This window comes from Filicampus tigris, chromosome 6 (assembly GCF_054856515.1).
Source record: "Filicampus tigris isolate MCC_2025a chromosome 6, RoL_Ftig_1.0, whole genome shotgun sequence".
In the NCBI taxonomy this organism is placed as follows: Eukaryota; Metazoa; Chordata; class Actinopteri; order Syngnathiformes; family Syngnathidae; genus Filicampus; species Filicampus tigris.
This window is the reverse complement of record NC_141222.1, coordinates 3,190,222-3,209,928: the sequence shown is the minus strand read 5'-3', so window position 1 is coordinate 3,209,928 and position 19,707 is coordinate 3,190,222. Positions and strand designations below refer to the sequence as shown.

Genomic DNA, 19,707 nt, shown 5'->3' with positions numbered 1-19,707 from the left:
TAACAACTACAACTCAGATCTTTTAATTGAACTTGTGGTGGTAAATATGCTCTAGTCTATTCCCAAAAGTTACAATGACAGTCGTGTGCAGGAATGGTCTATGGTGACGGCCCACATGCTACTTCACCAAGACCAAAGACGAAGTAGTATCGAATAAAATTCAGCATTGTGGTAAATTTCCATTACCAAGCTCGTTAAGCTGTGCAAGTTGGGGCTTACCTAAAGTTGTGGCCAGTAGTGTATGTAACTATACAGTATGTGGCATAAACATAAAACTTGAGCATTCCTTGACGCTCCAGTTTTCTTCGTCTTGATTCATCATCACAGAGGATATTCGCTCCATAAACTGAAAAACAAATACAATATTTGCAATTAAGAGGTGTGAATCCTCAAGAACCTGTCTAAAAATATTTATCCTGATAAACATATTTAAAGATCTGGTTAATGCTGGCAAACAATGCTGATTAAATCAAATGTTAAAGACTTTGTAAAGTGAATTCAGAGATTTGTTTCTAAATACATTTTAATGTACATGTTAGAAGATAATTGCTGAAATCGATAAAAGGCTAAAAACTATGTACAAACACCAATTCAAATGAAGTTGGAGCATTGCGAAAATAAAAACATAATGCAATGATTTGCAAATCCTTTTCAACCTATAGTCAATTGCATACACAATAAAGATAAGATATTTAATGTTCTAACTGATAAACATAGTTTTTCCAAATATTCACTTAGAATTTGATGCCTGCAACACGTTCCAAAAAAAGCTGGAACAGGGGCATGTTTACCATTGTGTTGCATCACCTTTAATTTCAACAACACAAATACGCATTTGTGAACTGAGGACACTAATTGTTGAAGCTTTGTCAGTGGAATTCTTTCTCCTCCTGCGTGATTTACAACTTCAGTAGCTAGGGTCTCCGTTGTGATATTTTGCGCTTCATAATGCGTAAGACAGGTCTGGACTGCACAGACCAGTTCAGTACTCTTAATACGAAGCCACGCTGTTAAAATCGTGCAGAATGTATCTTGACATTGTTTTGCTAAAATAAGCAGAGACTCCCTGAAAAACATTGCTTGGATGATAGCTTGTGTTGCTCTGAAACCTGTATGTACCTTTCAGCATCAGTGGTGCCTTTACAGATGCGCAGGTTACCCACGCCATGTGGACGAACATACCCCCAGACTATCACAGATGCTGGCTTTTGAAATTTGGGCTTATCAAAATCCTTATTTTCCTTTTCCTGTTTGCCCCAAAGGACATGGCGTCCATGACTTCCACAAACAATATGAAATGTGGACTCGTCAGACCACAGCGCACTTTTCCACTTTACGTCAGTCCATCTCAGATGAGCTCAGGCCCAGAGAAGCCGGCGGCATTTCTGGGCGTTGATATCAACCGTGTTTGTACGTAGTTGTTAGCTGATTTAACTTGTATTTGCAGTGACAAACTATGTTAACTGACAATTGTTTTCTGAAATCTTCCTGAGCCCACGTGCCAATATCTTTTAACCCCCTACCCCAATGAGGGGCGAACAATTGCGACTAATGGCGAAGGTAGAAAAATGTGCGTTCCCGACAGTTCGTCAGGGTTTGTTCAAGGTTGCAAACGGTCGCAGATGTTTGCCTGTACTTTTCTTGTCGCAAGGGAATTTTGAACATGTTCACAAATCACTAAAACCGTTGGTGAACATCAGGTGAACGTCCTGTGAACATTTGCGTCATCGAACGAACCTTGACGAACTCTGAGGTGAACGCAACATTCGTTGCCTTCGAAAACACTTGCAATTTTTCGCCGCTCAGTGGGATAGGGGCTTTACACAATTATGTCGGTATTTCATGCTGTGCCGCCTCAGGGATTGAATGTCACGTGCACTCAATGTTTGTTTTCACCCTTGCCGTTTATGTGCAGCAATTTTGCCAGATTCTCTGAATCTTTTGATGATATCATGGATGTTGATGATGAAATCCCTTGCAGGTGTACGGTGAGAAATGTTGTTCTTAAACTGTTGGGACTATTTGCTCATGCAGTTGTTCACAAAGTGGTGAACCTCTCCCCATTCTTTTGAACAGCTGATCCTTTCGGGAATACTCCTTTTATACCCAATCAAGACACTCCCAATTAACCTGTTCATCTGTGGAATGTTCCAAACAGGTGTATTTTGAGCATTCTTCAGCTTTCCCAGTCTTTTGTTGCCCCTGTTTGCTTTTTTGGAAGGTGTTATAGGCATCACATTTAAAACCAGAGCTGCAAGCAGCTAAAACGGCCCTCACAACCCTGGCCACATTGGGGTACTTACACATAGGACAATAACCCTATAAAATGTAAATGTGTTTAGTCTGGTGTGTGTTCAAAGTTTCATGAGTTTTTGCTTCGGTTTCGACTGTCAAAAACAGCATAATTTTTCTTTGCAAACTGGGCCCAAAATGCGCTCCGCGCAGGCGGAATTACAGTGCTGGCAGCAGGGTGATCGAATCTGCAAAGTTGTTTTGAGTAACACTATTGACTTTATATTTTACTGTATTTTAATCCCACTTGAAACATAAAGTGGACATTTATGGCGAGCGTAATTCAACCACGGCTCAGATCGATTCATTTTTTGCGCACGGCTATGACATGACGTCATCGTTAGTGATGTCTCCATGAAATTAGATATTAAAGCGTCGTCTCGTGATTTTCCCCAAATACTGTATTTATTTCTGTCTCCTAAGCTAATCGCCTCACGGTATACTGTAAATGCCCCGACACGCTGGACAATATTTAGTTCCGCAAACACGTCGGGAATGACGTAGACCGTCTCTTCCTCTGCGCATGTGGGCCTCTTTAGTGACGCATGTGTTCATGCAGCAGAGTGCAGACAAGACCGAGGTCGCATTTATAATGTAATATGAACGCTTACACAAAAAAAAAAAAAATCAGATTTTTTTTCAAAAAATCTGAATTGAGCATTAAGACCTGCGGTGTGAACCTAGCCTTTAAGTCCCAAACCAAGCTAAGTCATTCCCATGTTTTTGGCAAGCAAGTCGCAAGTCCTAAAAATAACAAGTCGAGCCTGACGTCGAGTCAAGTCATATGACTCAAGTCTCCCATGTCTACCCAGGCCCCTAACAAATGACGAATGACGGACCGGCAAAATCTACTGACGCTTCCACCTCTCGTCTTTTATATGCTGTTAAAAAAAAAAATAGAATAAATAAAAACATCTGTTCATGTGCCAAGTGTTTAGCAGGATGCACAAATGAACAAATACTGTATTTTTCACCTCAGCTTGTACGCTTGATCAGTTTGTTTCAACAGCAGCAAATCTCGGACGTCCTCAGGTGGATTCAAACCATGAAGCTTCGCCCTGTCCCATCTTTGAAGCCTGCTAATACCTAGGGAAGGAAAAATGTATGGTCATTAAAAAAAAAAAAAAAAAAAAAAAGAATCCTTAGCATATCAGGATGCAACGCAAGTTTTTATTACATTTTTACATTCTGAGAGAAAGCGAGTGGTCTGCTAAATGAGTCTTCCATTACTCTAGGCTTGTCACGATACTAGAATTTCAACTTCGATACCGATACCCAGTTCAGTATCGATACTCGATACCATTTCGATACCACACGGAACAAATTAAAGCACAGGCTTTTTTTTTTTTTTTTTTTTAACTGTAAAACTTTTTTTTTTTAATCGCCGAAAACTTAAATGATCATTAATACAATAGTTTTTTTTAAGAGGTAGTGGAAAGAAATAGTACACCTTCAGTATTTAATTTCGACAACCCTCTGTACAGTCAATGCCTGGAACACATTTTAAGTTGTCTGAGCCTGGTGTAGTGCCATCACTTACAGTAACATAAATTGACAACAAAATGTGTACGTTGTCTGAGTATCTAGACCCACGTTTATCTATCAAGGCAAACCAACAAGTCACAGATAATAATAATAGTAATAATAAAAAAATAAAATAAAATAAATTTAAATACTTTCAGTTATTGGCTATCCAGAACAGTAGCAGGTAGGGTTGGGCATCATTTGAATTTGGACGATTCCGGTTCCGATGTTTTGATTCGATTCTGGTTCCTAACGATTCACAATTCCGATTCTTAACAAAAAAAAAAAAATAGAAGGATTTATTTTTGGACAAATCACATGAACATCTCTGTTCTTCAATTTCATGAACGTTTTACTATTTGTGAACATTAACATGGGTTACTCAAAGGGCTGTTTTTAACCAGTATTTATTTTAATACATTTTTTTGCATTATAATCTAGTATTATTTTTCACAAGAGCCCTATTTTTGAGAAGTTCAAGACAATACAATAAGGCAGCTGTTACTGAAAACATGCTACTGAACACTTGGCTAACCTTGTCTTGCTTTAGAAAGAAAATATATACGACAAACACAACACTGCATTTTATGGGCAAGCAAGGAAGTCTATCTAATCCAAGCAGTCTATGTAAACATATGATGCATATGTATGTACAGTGTTTCTGTATATGCTGCAGCTGCGTATGCTATAAACGAAATATTAGCTGGACATGTGCATTTGAGTTTTGAACTTGTTGGTTCATTAGCCGATTCGGACTTTGGGCCATGAGCTACAACGCGTCATTCTATGGCTCGGCGTCGGCCAAATCAGCCAGCCGGCCCGGCCCGAGCAGGATCAGCGACCCCGCGATGGGCGACCGCTGCCACCGCGACGGCAGCTGTGGACATGCGTGGGAAGGGCCGGACGCACGCTCAGAGAAGCCGACGCCGCGGCCCGCGCTTGCCAGCCGGTACGAAGTGAGCGGAGGGGCTGACCGAAAGGAACAAGGCAGCTCGAGTGGGGGCGAGCTTCCGTGCTATCGCGACACAGCTTCGGCTGCAGGAGCCCAGGGCGCACAGTTTTTTTTAATCGGTCGTACTTTGTTTGTAACTCATGCGCGCGGCTAACTAGGGAGTTGACAAGCACTCGGCAGAGCAGGGAGGGAGGGGCGCACGGGGCAGGCTTCGGCAGTGCGTGCGGGAGCAGCAGACCATTAGGAGCAGACGTTGGCAAAGCGCTGTTGGTATCGAAGTCAGTGGATTGGTATCGGTAATATCGATGCCACAGCAAGCTAGTATTGTATCCGTTCAAAATGTTTAGTATCGAGTAAGTACAGAAGTATCGATATTTTTCACAAGCCTAGCAGACTCATCGTTGGCTTTTTTTCCTGCAAGATAACTATTACACAAATTAGCAAATTAGTACGTAAAAAGTAATAAAGTAGAAAAACGTACAAAACACGATAGCGCTCTGGGCGTTGCCGTCACGCATCCCACAATGCCCTGCGCCAAAAACAAGCAATGCCATTTTGGCAGGGTCATTTGGATGAATCGACGAAATAAATAAAAAAATAACAAACAAAAACTTGTCACTAATTTGAGGAAACGCCACAATAAGATGGGGCAAAAGAAGGGGTGAGAATTGTACAGGCTACCAAACAAAGAACCAATTAAGTTGTAGCACCGGCGTTGGGGCTAATGGCTCCTCCGGCCTGCGGTTTGCTCCCCAGCAACAGGGTTCCTGCGAGCGAGCGCACGTCTGGTGCGCATGTTCTACAGCAAGGCTATAAGACGCCCAGGTTGGCTTCCCCTCCTCGCCCACCTGTGGCACCTGGGGCTCAAAAGGCACAAAAACTGAACCGGCTACTAGCAGAATACATTTGTATGGCTCAAATACCCATCGACTCGGTTGAAAAACCTGGATTCCAGCAGTTTGTCGCAAACCTCAATCGTAGGTACAGCCTCTAAAAATCACTTCAAGTGCAGTAAAATCCCTGCTCTGTACAAAAGTGTCAAAGAAGTTATAATGAGGCAATTGAGGGGAAAAGCATTCGACTCATGCACCACTAATTTATGGACAAGCAGAGGATCAGAAATCCTTTATGGGTGTGACTGTGCAATTAATCACTGAATGCTGCGACATGGTGAATTGGTGGATGGTGAATGGAATTTGAAGAGATCATACGGGACACTTGACACGCTCGACCTCAACCTAATGTCAGGCATTACAACTGATCAAGCAATCAAAAGGCATCTGCGCAAGACTTCACATCAGGCACCATTGCGCTTATGTATACTTGCCTTTAACTCAAACACTGCCATTGACAAATGCATTTGTCTTTTTACAGTCCAGCCATTCAATCCCCGGAATTTATTTATCTATTCTTTTTAATTTTTTCAAACATCTCGGTTCCTCGAGAGCCATATCCTGCCCGTTTTTGAGTCAGGTGTGTTGTAGTAGGGAGAGATCCAAAACAGGCAGGATATGGCTCTCGAGGAACCGGAGTTCCCTACCCCTGCGTTAGGGTAAAAGAGGGTCTGAAAATGTCTGGCAGTGAATGAGTTATGAGTTAAGTTGGTGAGCTGCGTGTTTTTTCTTTTCTTTTTATTTTTAATACCGGTGTTTTCAAAAAACTGGTACCGAGCCAGTTGCATCTCAGCCCAGGGACTGGGTTCACTCACCATTTTTGCCTAAGAACGCAGCCATGAATAAAGAATGGTACCAAAACATCCTCGGAGAGCAACTTCTCCCAACCGTCCAACAACAGTTTAGTGAAGAGCAATACCTTTTCTAACATGATGGAGAACCTTTCCAAAAAGAAAAAAATGGTAACTATGTGGCTCAGGGAACAAACCACTGAAATTTTGGGTCCACGGCCAGGAAACTTAATCCCATTGAGAATTTGTGGTCAATCCCCAAGAGGCGGGTGGACAAACAAAAACCCTCAAAAATTTAGTCAAACTCCAACATGCAAGGGTAATTGGAGAGGTCTTGACAAAGAAGGGTCAACATTGAAAATGGTGAATCTTTGCATAAGCTTAATGTAATAGTCAATAATAACCTTTGACACTTGTGAAATGAAATTATATTTCAACGTATCATAGTAACATAAACAGTAAAAGATTAGAATACTGAAGCAGCAAACTTTGTGAAAAACAATATTTGTGTCATTCTCAAAACCTTTGGCCACGGCTGTGTGTCCAAGACGCTTTGGCAAGTAATTTGCCCATCAGCCATTGCGGGGACAGCAAACACTTCCACTCAAGGTGAAGAGATTAATTCTTCGGTCTGTTACTACAAACGTACTATCAAATTAGGGTTTGATTTACCACAGGTGTTCCATTAGAGTGCGGCAAAGTTTCGTGTGGATATATGAATTCAATTGATCTCCATCGGCAAAACTAGTTGAGCCAAGAAACTTCACTTTGGTGCACCACTCACATAGTGCCAGTCATCTTGACTCAAGTAGAAGGGTAGAAGGCGGGCATTATACCCTCAATCTATTCATTTGATAATTAAACGTTATTTAACGATGGCTTTACACTGCACCTTACTACTCTTTCCCACTTGCTAATATGTGACCAATTCATGGGATTGCACATTTATCGACAACTGTTTGATAATTATGAAACGACACATTCTACAGCATGAATAAATATAACACAGTTACCTGTACTGGGCCCAAATCTCCAGTCCAGGTCAAACTGTCTCAGTATCTGTTGTTCTTCATGTTGGCGTGTTGAAGCTTCAGTATCTGTTTAATATACAGTACAGGAAATTCAGAAAGAATTCAATCACAAGAAGATCATCTTTATACATAATGAATAACTCCCTGGCCACACGTTGATGAACACCTACAGCAGAGGTATCAAACTCATTTTTAACACGAGCTGCAGCGTTTTACCTTGAAGGGCCGTGATAACTGTGAACCCATGTAATGCAAATGTACGATTGCCTCATATTGCTACTTACTGTATACACAACAAATTGATGGATGGCTAGTTCTGAAATCAGAAGCCAGTAAAAAAAGTATTTGTTCAACTTTTACTCAATTTACTTTAAAAGTGAGATTGCAAATTCTCTTCACTTTTAATAATAAAAGTCGTTTGTGATGACATTTTGCTTGCACCTCTGCTGAAGAAACTATTGGTAGGCTTGCGACACGTGGTCTCTGGGAGGCACCGTAGCGCGTGTGCTTCAAATTGCACGCCCTTCCATCTTAGGTCATTGCATTCTATTAGTTGACCACTAGATGGCACTGAATTCTATACATTGTCCTTTTAAGAACAACTTGCTCTACTATCACAAATGGAATACCTGAGTTTGACATTATGAAGCCAACGAGAACCACTGCTTTGAAATTTCTTGAGAACTAAGTTACAGAAAATGTAAGAAATTAGTAAAAGATTCTAAAATATCCATTTAACCTGATGGAAAAAAGCAGACATAAAAGAAAAATATACGAACGCTGTGGTGGAGGAGCAGGCTTGTCATCCCGCTTTGCCACTTTTCTTGCCTTCTTCACCACCTTGAATGAATCAGTTATAAGTCCATTCTTAGTAGTCATGTCGACGGCTGATCTGTAACACACAAATGTTAAAAGTGGTCTTCAGACAACTTCAAATCAATACAAGAAATGCCTGTATATTTGTCATTATTGTCCATAAACCTCAAATTCAAAATATTCAACAAATGGGCTTCACCAAAAAAATCTCTCAATCCAAAAATGCTTAGCATTTTAGCTTTTACAACTTAATGAATCGTCATTTAACCATTTGAACAAATTACGGTCGTATTTTGCTTCCTGACTTGTGTTAAATACACACATAATAGAAGATCATAAAAACGCTCTTTTTATGTTTTTCAATTGCCAACTTTTAAACGAGAAATGGGAGACGGCTCGTTCTGGTTCAATAGAGACAGCAACACTGCCTCCCCACAGAGGGAGAGGAAGGACGGCATTCCCGCTAATTCACAAACACACATTTGACAATTCACAAGTAGAATTGTGAATAGTTACAAATGTTTAATCAAGTACACACACAACAATAATAAACGCATGTGAAAATGGCGCATGTATTTGTGGATCTGAAAAATGTGTGAAAATCACAAATATATTGGTGAATTTGAAAAACACATGAAAATCACAAATGTATTTGTGGATCTGAAAATCATGTGAAAATCACATCTGTATTTGTAAGAATAATTTTGACACAAATCTCTCTCCATAAGCAGCAGCTTCACGCTGTCATTAGTGGTGCAACGGATCATCGTTAATCCGGGATCCGTACGGATCAAGCACCGCGGTTTGGACCGGGCACGATCCGCGGAATGGTTGGTGAAAAAAAAAAAAAATGTGCGCGTTCACTTTAAAATTCCAGTCACAATTGACAGTCCAGTCATTCAATCCCAGGAATTTATTTATATTTTTCTTCTATTTTTTTCCAAACGTTAGGGTAAAAGAGGGAAAATGTCTGGTACTCAGTGAGTTAATGCAACATGATTAGTATAATACTATACTATAATATCAGCAGAGGAAGTTGAAAACTCTAATGGATCACTTAAATCGCATGTATGGGAGAATTTCAACAATTTGGGGTGAAACGAGACCTCAAATTAATGATACAGGATTTTCTTCTGCCTCTTGTCCCAACACCGTCATTCAGACAGACATATCAAGGATGCTGCAAACATACTCAATGAACACGCCACCTTTGCAAAGGCTAACTTCAAAATAAAGCTTACCAAGTAATACATTGAGTGATTGATGCCAATACAATAGCCTTAGTACACACATACATTGAAGTTGACCCGCGCGGTGGCATAAAGGCTAATTTGACCTCTGTATGATGTTTCGGCTTGCCTTATCGCGGTTTTAATTGACATAGTTGCCACCACCAACAGCAACACAACACCATCCCGAAATCATATTCAGTCACTAATTTAGGACGCTAACAACCCGCTAGTTAATTACGCCATCATTGTATGATACGGCGTTAGTGGCTAGCAGCTAAAATCATTGTGATAATATTTCAGTATGCGCTCTGCTTTATCTGTCTATTTTTAAGGTGACAGTACCAGTAAACTGATGTTACACAACCCCCGCCCCAACAAAATAGGAATGCACACCAGAAAGAGCATTTCAACTCACACACAAAGTATCCTTAAAATGGTTGTCCAGAACGTGAGGCCAGGGGCGGAGCTATGGGTGGGCCTGGGTGTGCACAGGCCCACCCAGATTGAGGGACTGCCAACCCAGTGAGATTCATGAAAAACATAAACTTTACATTTTTTGGAGAAATTATGAAATTGTTTTTGAATTTGTGTTTCGTTTGTTTTTTTTATTGTATTGAATATTAAGAATGGCATAATTGTGGTTGTCTAAAGAAGATCTGAACTTCATATTACTCAGTTTGTCATTTTATTTGAATATACGATGTGTAGGGATGGGAGGATTGTGTTCAGTGAGGGAATATTCAGGCCCACCCTGATTTTTCCAGGCCCACCCATTAGGCACATTCTGTCTCCGCCCCTGCATGAGGCCCATTGCGTTTGTGGAGGGTGCTCCTCATTGGACTTTATTTATGAGTTATTTATTTTTTAGTTATACTTGGGCTGCTTAACAAGAGCTCACACATTGTTTCACTGTAATGCATGGACAGAGAAATACTTTCATGTTCACACGTCATGATGCGTCCGCTGATAGTGTAGTGGTACACACGCCTGAGTTGTGTGCAGGCAGCTTGGGATCGATTCCCGCTCAGTGACAGTGTCTATGTGTGCCCTGCGACTGGCTGGCGACCAGTTCGGGGTGTAGTCTGCCTTCGCCCGTTGACGGCTGGGATAGGCTCCAGCAACTCCCCGCGACCCTATATAGGATAAGCGGTTTGGAAGATGACATGATGCGTGCCCAAAAGAGAAACGTTGTTTTTATCTTTAATAAACAAAGAATTAAAAAAATGTTCAGAAGTGGTTTTGTAAATTAATAATCATCAACCCGGGCGGCACGGTGGTCGACTGGTTAGCACGTCCGCCTCACAGTTCAGAGGTCGTGGGTTCGATCCCGGCTCCGGCCTCCCTGTGTGGAGTTTGCATGTTCTCCCCGTGCCTGCGTGGGTTTTCTCCGGGCACTCCGGTTTCCTCCCACATTCCAAAAACATGCATGGTAAGTTGATTGGATACTCTAAATTGCCCCTAGGTGTGATTGTGAGTGCGGATGTTTGTCTCTGTGTGCCCTGCGATTGGCTGGCAACCAGTTCAGGGTGTCCCCCGCCTACTACCCAAAGACAGCTGGGATAGGCTCCAGCACGCCCCGCGACCCTTGTGAGGAGAAGCGGTACAGATAATGGATGGATGGATAATCATCAACCCCAAAATTGATGAATTAGTCCAAAAATTGATTGTTAGACTAATCGACTAATCGGAAAAAAAAAATCGATAGATTAATCCGGAGAAAGATAATCGTTTGGGACAGCCCTACATAATTCCTTGCAGTGTTCTATATTTCCACAATTCATATCCTAGCATGGTAAAGCATCTCTTGGGGTCTTAATATTTTCCAGCCAGGGAGAATGATTGGCATAATTATTAAAGGTCTTTCTTGGCCAGTTTAGACCAATCTATTTTCCCCACTCCAATGCCATTATCCACAGGCAACAGCACTGGTAAATTGTCTGTAAATAACACCATGTGAATGGTTACATGGTCAGTAATAGCTCAATCATAATCAATTTATTATGTGGTGTCATGGACATCTTCTGCACAGAGGCAATGGTCTAACCATGAAGTTAAGTGCCAGGCCTCACTAATATACAGTACCTAAGTATAACTATCTTTTGGCAATAGTACTTCACAAGACAAAATCAATCCATTGTCTGTAACACTGAATTAAATGATTACCAAATAGAGTTGAGATCAGATCAGCAATCACATCACCAACAAGACAGATGCAGCTATAAGGACTGCCATGAATAAAAGATAATAAAGGCAAGCCTGTTGAGGTACTCATCTTAATTTTTAGAGCACTCATATGGCGTGTAGATATTCAAAAAAAAATTTTTTCTTATTACAATATAGCTGCAATCCCAACTGCCCAATCAACTCCCAATCTTATAACATTCATCAACAAATACTGCATGAAAATACTGCATCAAATCGAAAACGAGGCAACAGAGAATCCACTCGATCTAAAAATGGTCGAGGAAAACACCTTTTTTAACAAGCCAAGAACTACTTTTTGTAAGAGGAGTGATCACACGAAACTCGACTCACGGCAATGGCGGAAACGAGTTATCTGTCGACTCCCTACTATATAATTTGTTAAATTCATATTAGACAATTGGGGTTTGCCTACCTTAGACTTGCAGTATGGGACGCTGTGATCAGCTATCTTATTTAGCACACTTCTCTAGGGTTGCCGTCCTATGTCCGCTCTTTCTTTGTTTTTTGCACCACGCACGCTTTTGTGTAAAATTTTGACGGACTGTCGGAGTCGCGGCGCAGCAACACGAAGATAATTGTCTCGCCGGTATGCGGTCCACGAATGAAGCCGATAGCGTACAGTAAGCCCAGTCAAGCTAGCCGCCACAGCGGTTGTTCATAGGCTACTATACAATGAGTCACAGTGATCAACTTCAAAAACAAAAACAAAAACAAAAACGAAAACAAAAAGCAAACAAGTAGTGCTACGTGGATAGTGAGATTTTATTTTGAAGTTGGCCTTCGGAAGCAATCGTAGTGACGGCTGACTTCACAGGGTGGCATGTCTCCCAACCGTAGCTGACTGACAACTACTGCGGTCAGGCCGTGAGTTTCATCTAAAGTACGTATATGTATATTCATTGAAATTAAAAAAGAACAGGAAACGTTTTTGTACATTGCAGTTTCTTTGTAAATTATCTCTGGTTGATCTCGAATGAACGTTTACTGCGCCTCACACGTTTTAATATATATTTGTTTTATTTATTTTTTTATTACGTTGTGTGTGTGCGTGTGTCTTGCATCACATTGATGTGAGGAGAGATTTGTGTTATTAACACAAATACATCAGCGATTTTCGTGCATATTTTTCAGATACACATTAATAATTGTGATTTTCACGTGTTTTTCAGATCCTCAACTTGGGCCCAATCTCAATACCCACGTTTGCACTTTAAAATTCTTCACTGATGTACACACGTAGTCAAAGTGCACTAGTGTTCGAGGGCGCAGGTTAAAGCAGGGGCGGAGCCATAACGTGGCTAATGGGTGGGCCTGGAAAAATCAGGGTGGGCCTGAATATTTCTCTCACTTCCTCCTGTCCCGACATATCGTATATTCAAATAAAATGACAAACTGAACAATATGAAGTTCAGCTCTTCCTTATAAAACCACAATTATGCCATTCTTAAACCCTAAACACAATGAATAAAAAACACAATGAAATACATATTAAAAAAATAAATTGAATAATAATTTACTAAAACTGTAAAAATATATATTTTGTCATGAATCTCACTGGGTGGGCAGTCTGTCAATCTGGATGGGCCTGTGCACACCAAGGCCCACCCATGGCTCCGCCCCTGGTTTAAAGTATACAATAATTGCAGAATCATCGACGTATTCCCCTGTCAGTGAGCATGGCGGCACGGGTTGTTGTTTTGGAAATTTTGCTTTTTAAAATTATAATAAAACTTCAGTAAAGTACATCGTAGTAAAGTAAAACTCGGGCTCGGTCTTCCAGTTAATGGGAGCTACGGCTTCATTATTTAAACTACAAGTTAGTGTTGGGTCGTTCTCGAACGATTCGTTCAAAAAGAACGAATCTTTTCAGTGAACGTGAGTGAATGGGTCACTTCCTCAAGTGTTTCGTTCTTTTTTTAAAAAATACGTTTATTCAAGCAAAGAAAAGGTACAGAACATAGTGATTCGTTCTTTTCTCCGTTCATTTGAGCTCAGCCACACGCATGTCGTCAATCTTCGCAAACAACCAATCAGCAGCTGGCGTCAGATGGAGGAGGGATTTTATGAACCTATTGCCACACTATTGGCGTTCACGAAGGAATCAGTAAGGTAACTTCCCCTTCATGAAGGAATCGGTGACGTAACTTCCTGTTCACGAACGAGTCAGTGAGTGAACGTACTGCCATTTCCTGTTCGTCATCGATTCAGTGAGTGAACATACAGCGTTGAGCGTTTTCCCGTTCACGAACGATTCAGTGAGTGAACGTACTGTACTGCCATTCTCGTTCATACATTATAGCTGCAACGTTTTTGATAATAATATTAGTAATATTAATAATAATACAAACGCACACATTACAATTACTGCAACATCAGGGTGAGCACAATAGTTTTTTCCAGAGCTGGGCAGTCTGTCCCTGGGCCAGACCAGTTGGACCCTCCGGCCTGGCCGGATGCCCATTTTTGGGGCGGAGCGGTGGGGGGGTCACAAATTTTTAAAAAATAACTAGACTAAGCATGGCCGGAAGTGGATTTTAGTCCGGCCCACATGCCCTCATGCGTCTGACGTGGTCGCGAGGCGGCCAAATTTCATCTCAGCCTCCTCAGTGAAAGGCTTCTTTTTAGGCTTCTTTCTACTCCCGTGTCAGGTCTGCGACATGCACACACTTTCCTTGAGTTTTGTACTTCCGGAAATATGCCGTAGCAAACCTGCTGTGTATTAGGGCTGCCATGATTAGTCGACTAATCACGATGATGTCAACGATCAAAATCGTCGACAATTAATTTTAATCGTTGACGCGATGTTTATTTATACGTTTATTTATTTGGCACATTATTTTTCTTTCGAGACTGCCGCGTCTCGCTCTTCTCTCGCTGGCTGTTTTCCTATCTGCAACGCACATGCGTAGTGATGGTAATCCGGGTGATGTAACCAGAAGCACTGTGGGTAAAGTAGTGTAAGTCTTACACTGTAGGGGCTAATTCGTGTTGGCAACAGAGTCCGAAAGTTACGGCGCATTTCACCAAATATATTCAATAGAATGCAAACCTGCCTTTCCTGGCGCACAGGGATCATTTAAAAAAGGAAGCAAGTTATGGCTTATGCCTGATTTCATATCTGACATAGGCACAGTTGTGTCTAGAAGCAAGCTGCAATTAGCATACACACGTTACGGTGTGTTTGATGTAACGCTCCTATTTGGTACGCTAACACGTCGTAGCATCTTCTATGGATTAAGCAGCCATTACTCAGTAAACTCGCGTTGATTAACAACCAAAACTCTGTAACTCATTGTGTGTTTATGCCTGTGGTGGATATTCAAAGCAGTAAGCGCACGCTTACTCTTTCTCTCTTTCTCTCACTCGCGAACGGAGTGATGCTTCATGAACTGGGAAATATCAGCACTCAACACAAAAACGACATATGTGCCACTCATCGGCATCACATAACAATAAAATCTATAATTAAGTTTGTTGTAATATACTATGTTATAGTGCAAAAAAAAAAAGGTCCTCCTTTTTTTGTTACAGGTGCATACCACATTTTGATTGTTTAGATCAATTTACTACTTTTAAATTACGCATACTAGTGAAAAGAATAACATAACCTTTTTGATAAAGTTTAAATTAACACAAAATTAAAAACCAATACAAGTGTTTATTTTAGTTTTCTTCTTTAGTTCTCTTCCCAAGACGAGTGAAATATGTATACAAGTACTTCTTTTTGTATTCATAGATAATTTCACTGTATTAGTGCAACTCTGCATAGTGTATGGTTTTGGTTAAATTTTAAAACGCACTAAAGAATTACAGCAAAAAATTTTAAGGCCAGAATATCGCCATCAATTTAAGTCGCTCCTTTATTTATAAACATGCTTGGAATGATGGCTTAAGTTGCAATGTTTAATACAAGTTGAATGTACTATCGTCATGTCTTCATGATTAGTTTGTACATAAAGAATTTAAGATGTAAGCGAATGATGCTTATTATAAGAGCAGCAGCTTGCTGCTGCGATTTGCCGCGATTTATATATTATCCGATTAGTCGACTAATCGCGACTACTGTTAGTGATTAGTCGGCTAGCAAAATAATCGTTTGTGGCAGCCCTACTGTGTATAGTGGTTTGCTGGTATGCTTTTATTTTGAAGGCCGTGAAGGAGGGGAAGTGTGCAAAATAAGTAACTTGTTGACTGCGACTTCTGGCCGTCTGTTGGACCCAAATAATTATACAATACGACAAAACCAACCCCGGGGCTCACAATGGAAGTAATCACACGCAGTTGAAAACCAACCCCGGGGCTCACAATGGAAGTAATCACACGCAGTTGGGTACGTAGTAAAGTACTAGTGGCCTAGTGGCGCATTTTGAAGCGTGTCCACAGCAGGTTTGAATCGTAAATTAGCCAGCTAATGACCCTTAAAAAGCCTCTGCCGTTCGCATCTCTCAGATGGCGGCGTCAATCATGGACACTTTTTTTTTTTTTTTGTGGGGGGGTGGTACGGAGCGGGGGGGTCATAATTTTTATGAATAAGGGCGGGGAATGCAGCCGCAAAGGTACCCAAGTCAAGGGTGGAGGGTTGCAGCCGGACCGGCAAAAAAGCGTCAATTGCCCAGCTCTGTTTTTTTCTTTTTTTAAACTCACTCCATCCATGACGGTGGAGAGGTGGTGTGTTCGTGTGTGGGTGGTCTGTGTGTTTCTATGGGCGGGGTGCGAGGGGGGGATGGATGATTCGGTGATGAATCTTTTGAACGGCTCTTTTTGATGAACTGATTCTAATGATTCAGTTCACTGAAAAGACCTGTCATGCCCATCTCTACTACAAGTATTTGCCCAAGGGGATTTGCACGATATGTGGAGCATGCGCAGAAGGTTGCCAAGTACGGCAACTATACTTGGAAAAAAATACATAGGTAAACGTTAACGGGTAAACGGTTGACTTTAAAATATCAATTGAAATTACACATACAAATTATAAACTTTGTAATAATTCGATAGTTACACTTCAAGACATTCTTTCGGCACGGGACAGAAATTTCACCGAATGTCGACAGTTTCCCACTATTTCGGTCAAATCCGCAATGAATTGTGGATAATATGCTTCGGCTGAGGGGCCATGAATGTGGGCTCAGTCGAAGTGCGGAACAAGGGCGCAAAGGGAGCGCAACGACGGAGCACTTCGCAGAAGTGGGACACCGCACACAGGGGTCGGCAACCTTTTACACTGAAATAGCTAGTTTCACCCGGTTTCCACGGAAAAGAAAACACTGGGAGCCGCAAACACTTTTGGACATCTGAAATGAAGATGTTAGTGTCATGATTCTGTTTTGTGTTCCTGTCAGAAGGCTTATTGGGGGGCGTGTCCTTCGGCACCACACCTGTTCAGCATCAGTAATCAGGGGCTTTAAAAGGACTGCGGCGTCGAAGGTTCAGCGTCAGACTATTCTCCTTGCTTACTGTCAGTGCGCCAAGCGAATGTTCGTGACTTACCAAGATTTTGCTACTAGTATTTTTGTCTGCATGATTTTTGTCGAGTATAGGAATTTTGTGTTATCTCGTACGGTATTCTGGTTTATTTTTCTAATTGGAGTGGCACTGATCCCGTTGTGACAGGTGATTTCGCGTTGTAAATTTTCCTTGCCTTATTTGCAAGCGTCTTTGGTTTTCCCCCAAATTTTCCCCAGGCAGTTTGCCTGCGATTTGATTTGTACTTGAGTCAGTATAGTAATTGTTTGTTTTATGTAAATATATTTTTGTTAATTCATTTCTTGTCTGTCTGCATTTGTGGGATCCCATCACTTTCGGTTCCATCAGAACCTTACAGTTAGCCTATTCGTCGCCAACCGCGTCTATAAAGTGCATAATAAAATGAAGCAGACTTACCTCATGGGTCAGGATTGAGGGGGTCTTTTTGCAATGAAATTAATTAAACAAACAAACCAAGGTAATCCAGCGAACCTTACTATTTTCACAGTTATTGTCTAAAAAAATAGTAATAATAATAATAAAAGGAAATCAAAACACCACTCTGCGGTAAATAGGGGTGGCCATTACGCCACACGGCTTCTGCATTCCACAGACAGAGGACACATCATTGTGTCGCACACACACACACAAGTTGTGGTCAAGAGAGGTAGGGTGGGACGTTCCAAGATGGCCAAGAGGTAAGTAGATGCTTACTACCGAGCTCTGCAAGAAGAAAAGTTATAAAGCAGTGGAAAACAAAAAAATTTGGACTTTGTTTAAGACACTTTCAGCTATGTTTAAGACAACATAAAGCTGTTGCACCCAAAAAAAGGACAAAATGAAACCTGTTCGTGAGAACAAAAGGCTGTTGGAAAGCACCAAAGGGAAGCTAATGCTAACAGAAAAAAGTGCTAGCAGTAGCATCAGAGTGGCTCGCAATGCTCTCATTGATAATTGCCATGACTACACTGCTTTTCTGGCAGAAGATATGGCTGAAGAAATTCCAGCTCTTCCACTCACACCCACTAAGTCCCCAGCGCCAAAGAAAGATATGCACGAAAGACGGGATGCAGAAAACGTGGGCATTGTTGCCAGCTTGTCGGAGCTAATCAATGCCAGATCAGATTCTCTTGCTATGAAGATGGAAGGTCTTAAAAAGGCTATGGACTTTGTAAGTGAGGAAATCAAAGATGTGAAAGAAAAAGTGGTCAATCTAGAAGCAAGAGTCTCTAAAGAGGTACTCTGTTTCGACACGTGCCAACAACGAATTATCGAACTGGAGAGGTATTCACGGAGACAGGAACTCAGGCTCTTTGGAGTGAAAGAAACAGAGAAGAATTGAGGAAAGTCATTGAGATCTGCCAAGCAATGTTACCAGAATACAAGACCCGCCTGCCTGATACTGTGGATATTGTACACCGCCTTGCCTTGGTCCCAAACACCAAAGCAACAACAACAAACCAAGGGCAGTCATTATCCAGTTCATCTCACGGGTCTGTAGAGATGCCATATGGAAAGTAGCAAAAACGTCCCCGTTCCTGAAGTAGAATCACCTGAAGTTTGCTGAAGATCTTTCTTAAGAAGATCGAGAACGTCGGAGTAGGCCGTGGCCCGTTATTGAAAAGGCTCACAAGGAAGGTAAAAAGGCCTACTTTGTGGGCTGTTGCAGATTCGTCGAGGGTTCAGAGGTTTCCCTAACTCCAGGATTGTCAGCTTTGGGCACAATGCCGAGGCGTGGAGGACAGTTTAGGATATTTTAATGAAATGGCAAATGATACAGGGAAATACAAATCACATGGTAATGATACTTGCCTAGGCGTGGTGACAAGGCTTGGCTTGACTTGACTTGGTTTGGCTTGACTTAGCTGAGAGAGTTGACTAGGCGTGGCGTGGCTGAGAGAGGTAGGGAGAGATGGAAAACAGGCTGATAGGGTCTCTTGAGGACCGGGATTGAGCAGCCCTGGGTTAACACTATAGAGCGGAAGGAGCACATTTGGACACTATAATCATAGCGAGACCGACAGGAACATTGAGAAAAAAACCCCAACAAGACAGACAGATCATGACAAGGATGAAGTTGGCTCTTTCAACCTGCAGCATTTGGCTGTCTGTATCTTTGCTTGACTTCCATCACAAATTCTATTTTTCTACTAAGATACAAATCTTTTTTTTTTTTTTTTTTTAAAGTTCTCACTCAGGTTAACTATTTATTGATATTGTTCAAATGTTATGCTTTTGCATTCCTACTGGTCAATTTTGCACCTGGTTTGTGAAAGCTCAATTTTCAGTCAATTGCATTTGTGTTCATTCTTACCGAGATCAGGGGCGGAGCCAGAACGTGGCTAAAGGGTGGGCCAGGAAAAATAAAAGTGGGCCTGAATATTTCTCTCACTGAGCACAATCCTCCTATCCCGACACATCGTATATTAAAATACAATGACAAACTGAATAATATGGACAACCACAATTACGCCATTCTTAATATTTACTCAAAAATTTAAAGTG

At 41.3% G+C, this 19,707-nt stretch overlaps 1 protein-coding gene across 1 annotated transcript; it reads right to left on the bottom strand.

Moving 5' to 3' along the window:
- pold4 (DNA polymerase delta 4, accessory subunit) lies at positions 1 to 12,586 on the bottom strand. The gene is made up of 5 exons (XM_086033634.1): positions 12,149 to 12,586; positions 8,263 to 8,375; positions 7,466 to 7,549; positions 3,267 to 3,378; positions 1 to 346 (listed from the first exon to the last, which is right to left on the bottom strand). The coding sequence occupies exons 2-5, from the start codon at positions 8,360 to 8,362 to the stop codon at positions 322 to 324; spliced, it is 321 nt and encodes a 106-aa protein (XP_085889760.1). The 5' UTR covers positions 8,363 to 8,375; positions 12,149 to 12,586; the 3' UTR covers positions 1 to 321.
- Positions 12,587 to 19,707: the final 7,121 nt, after the last annotated feature.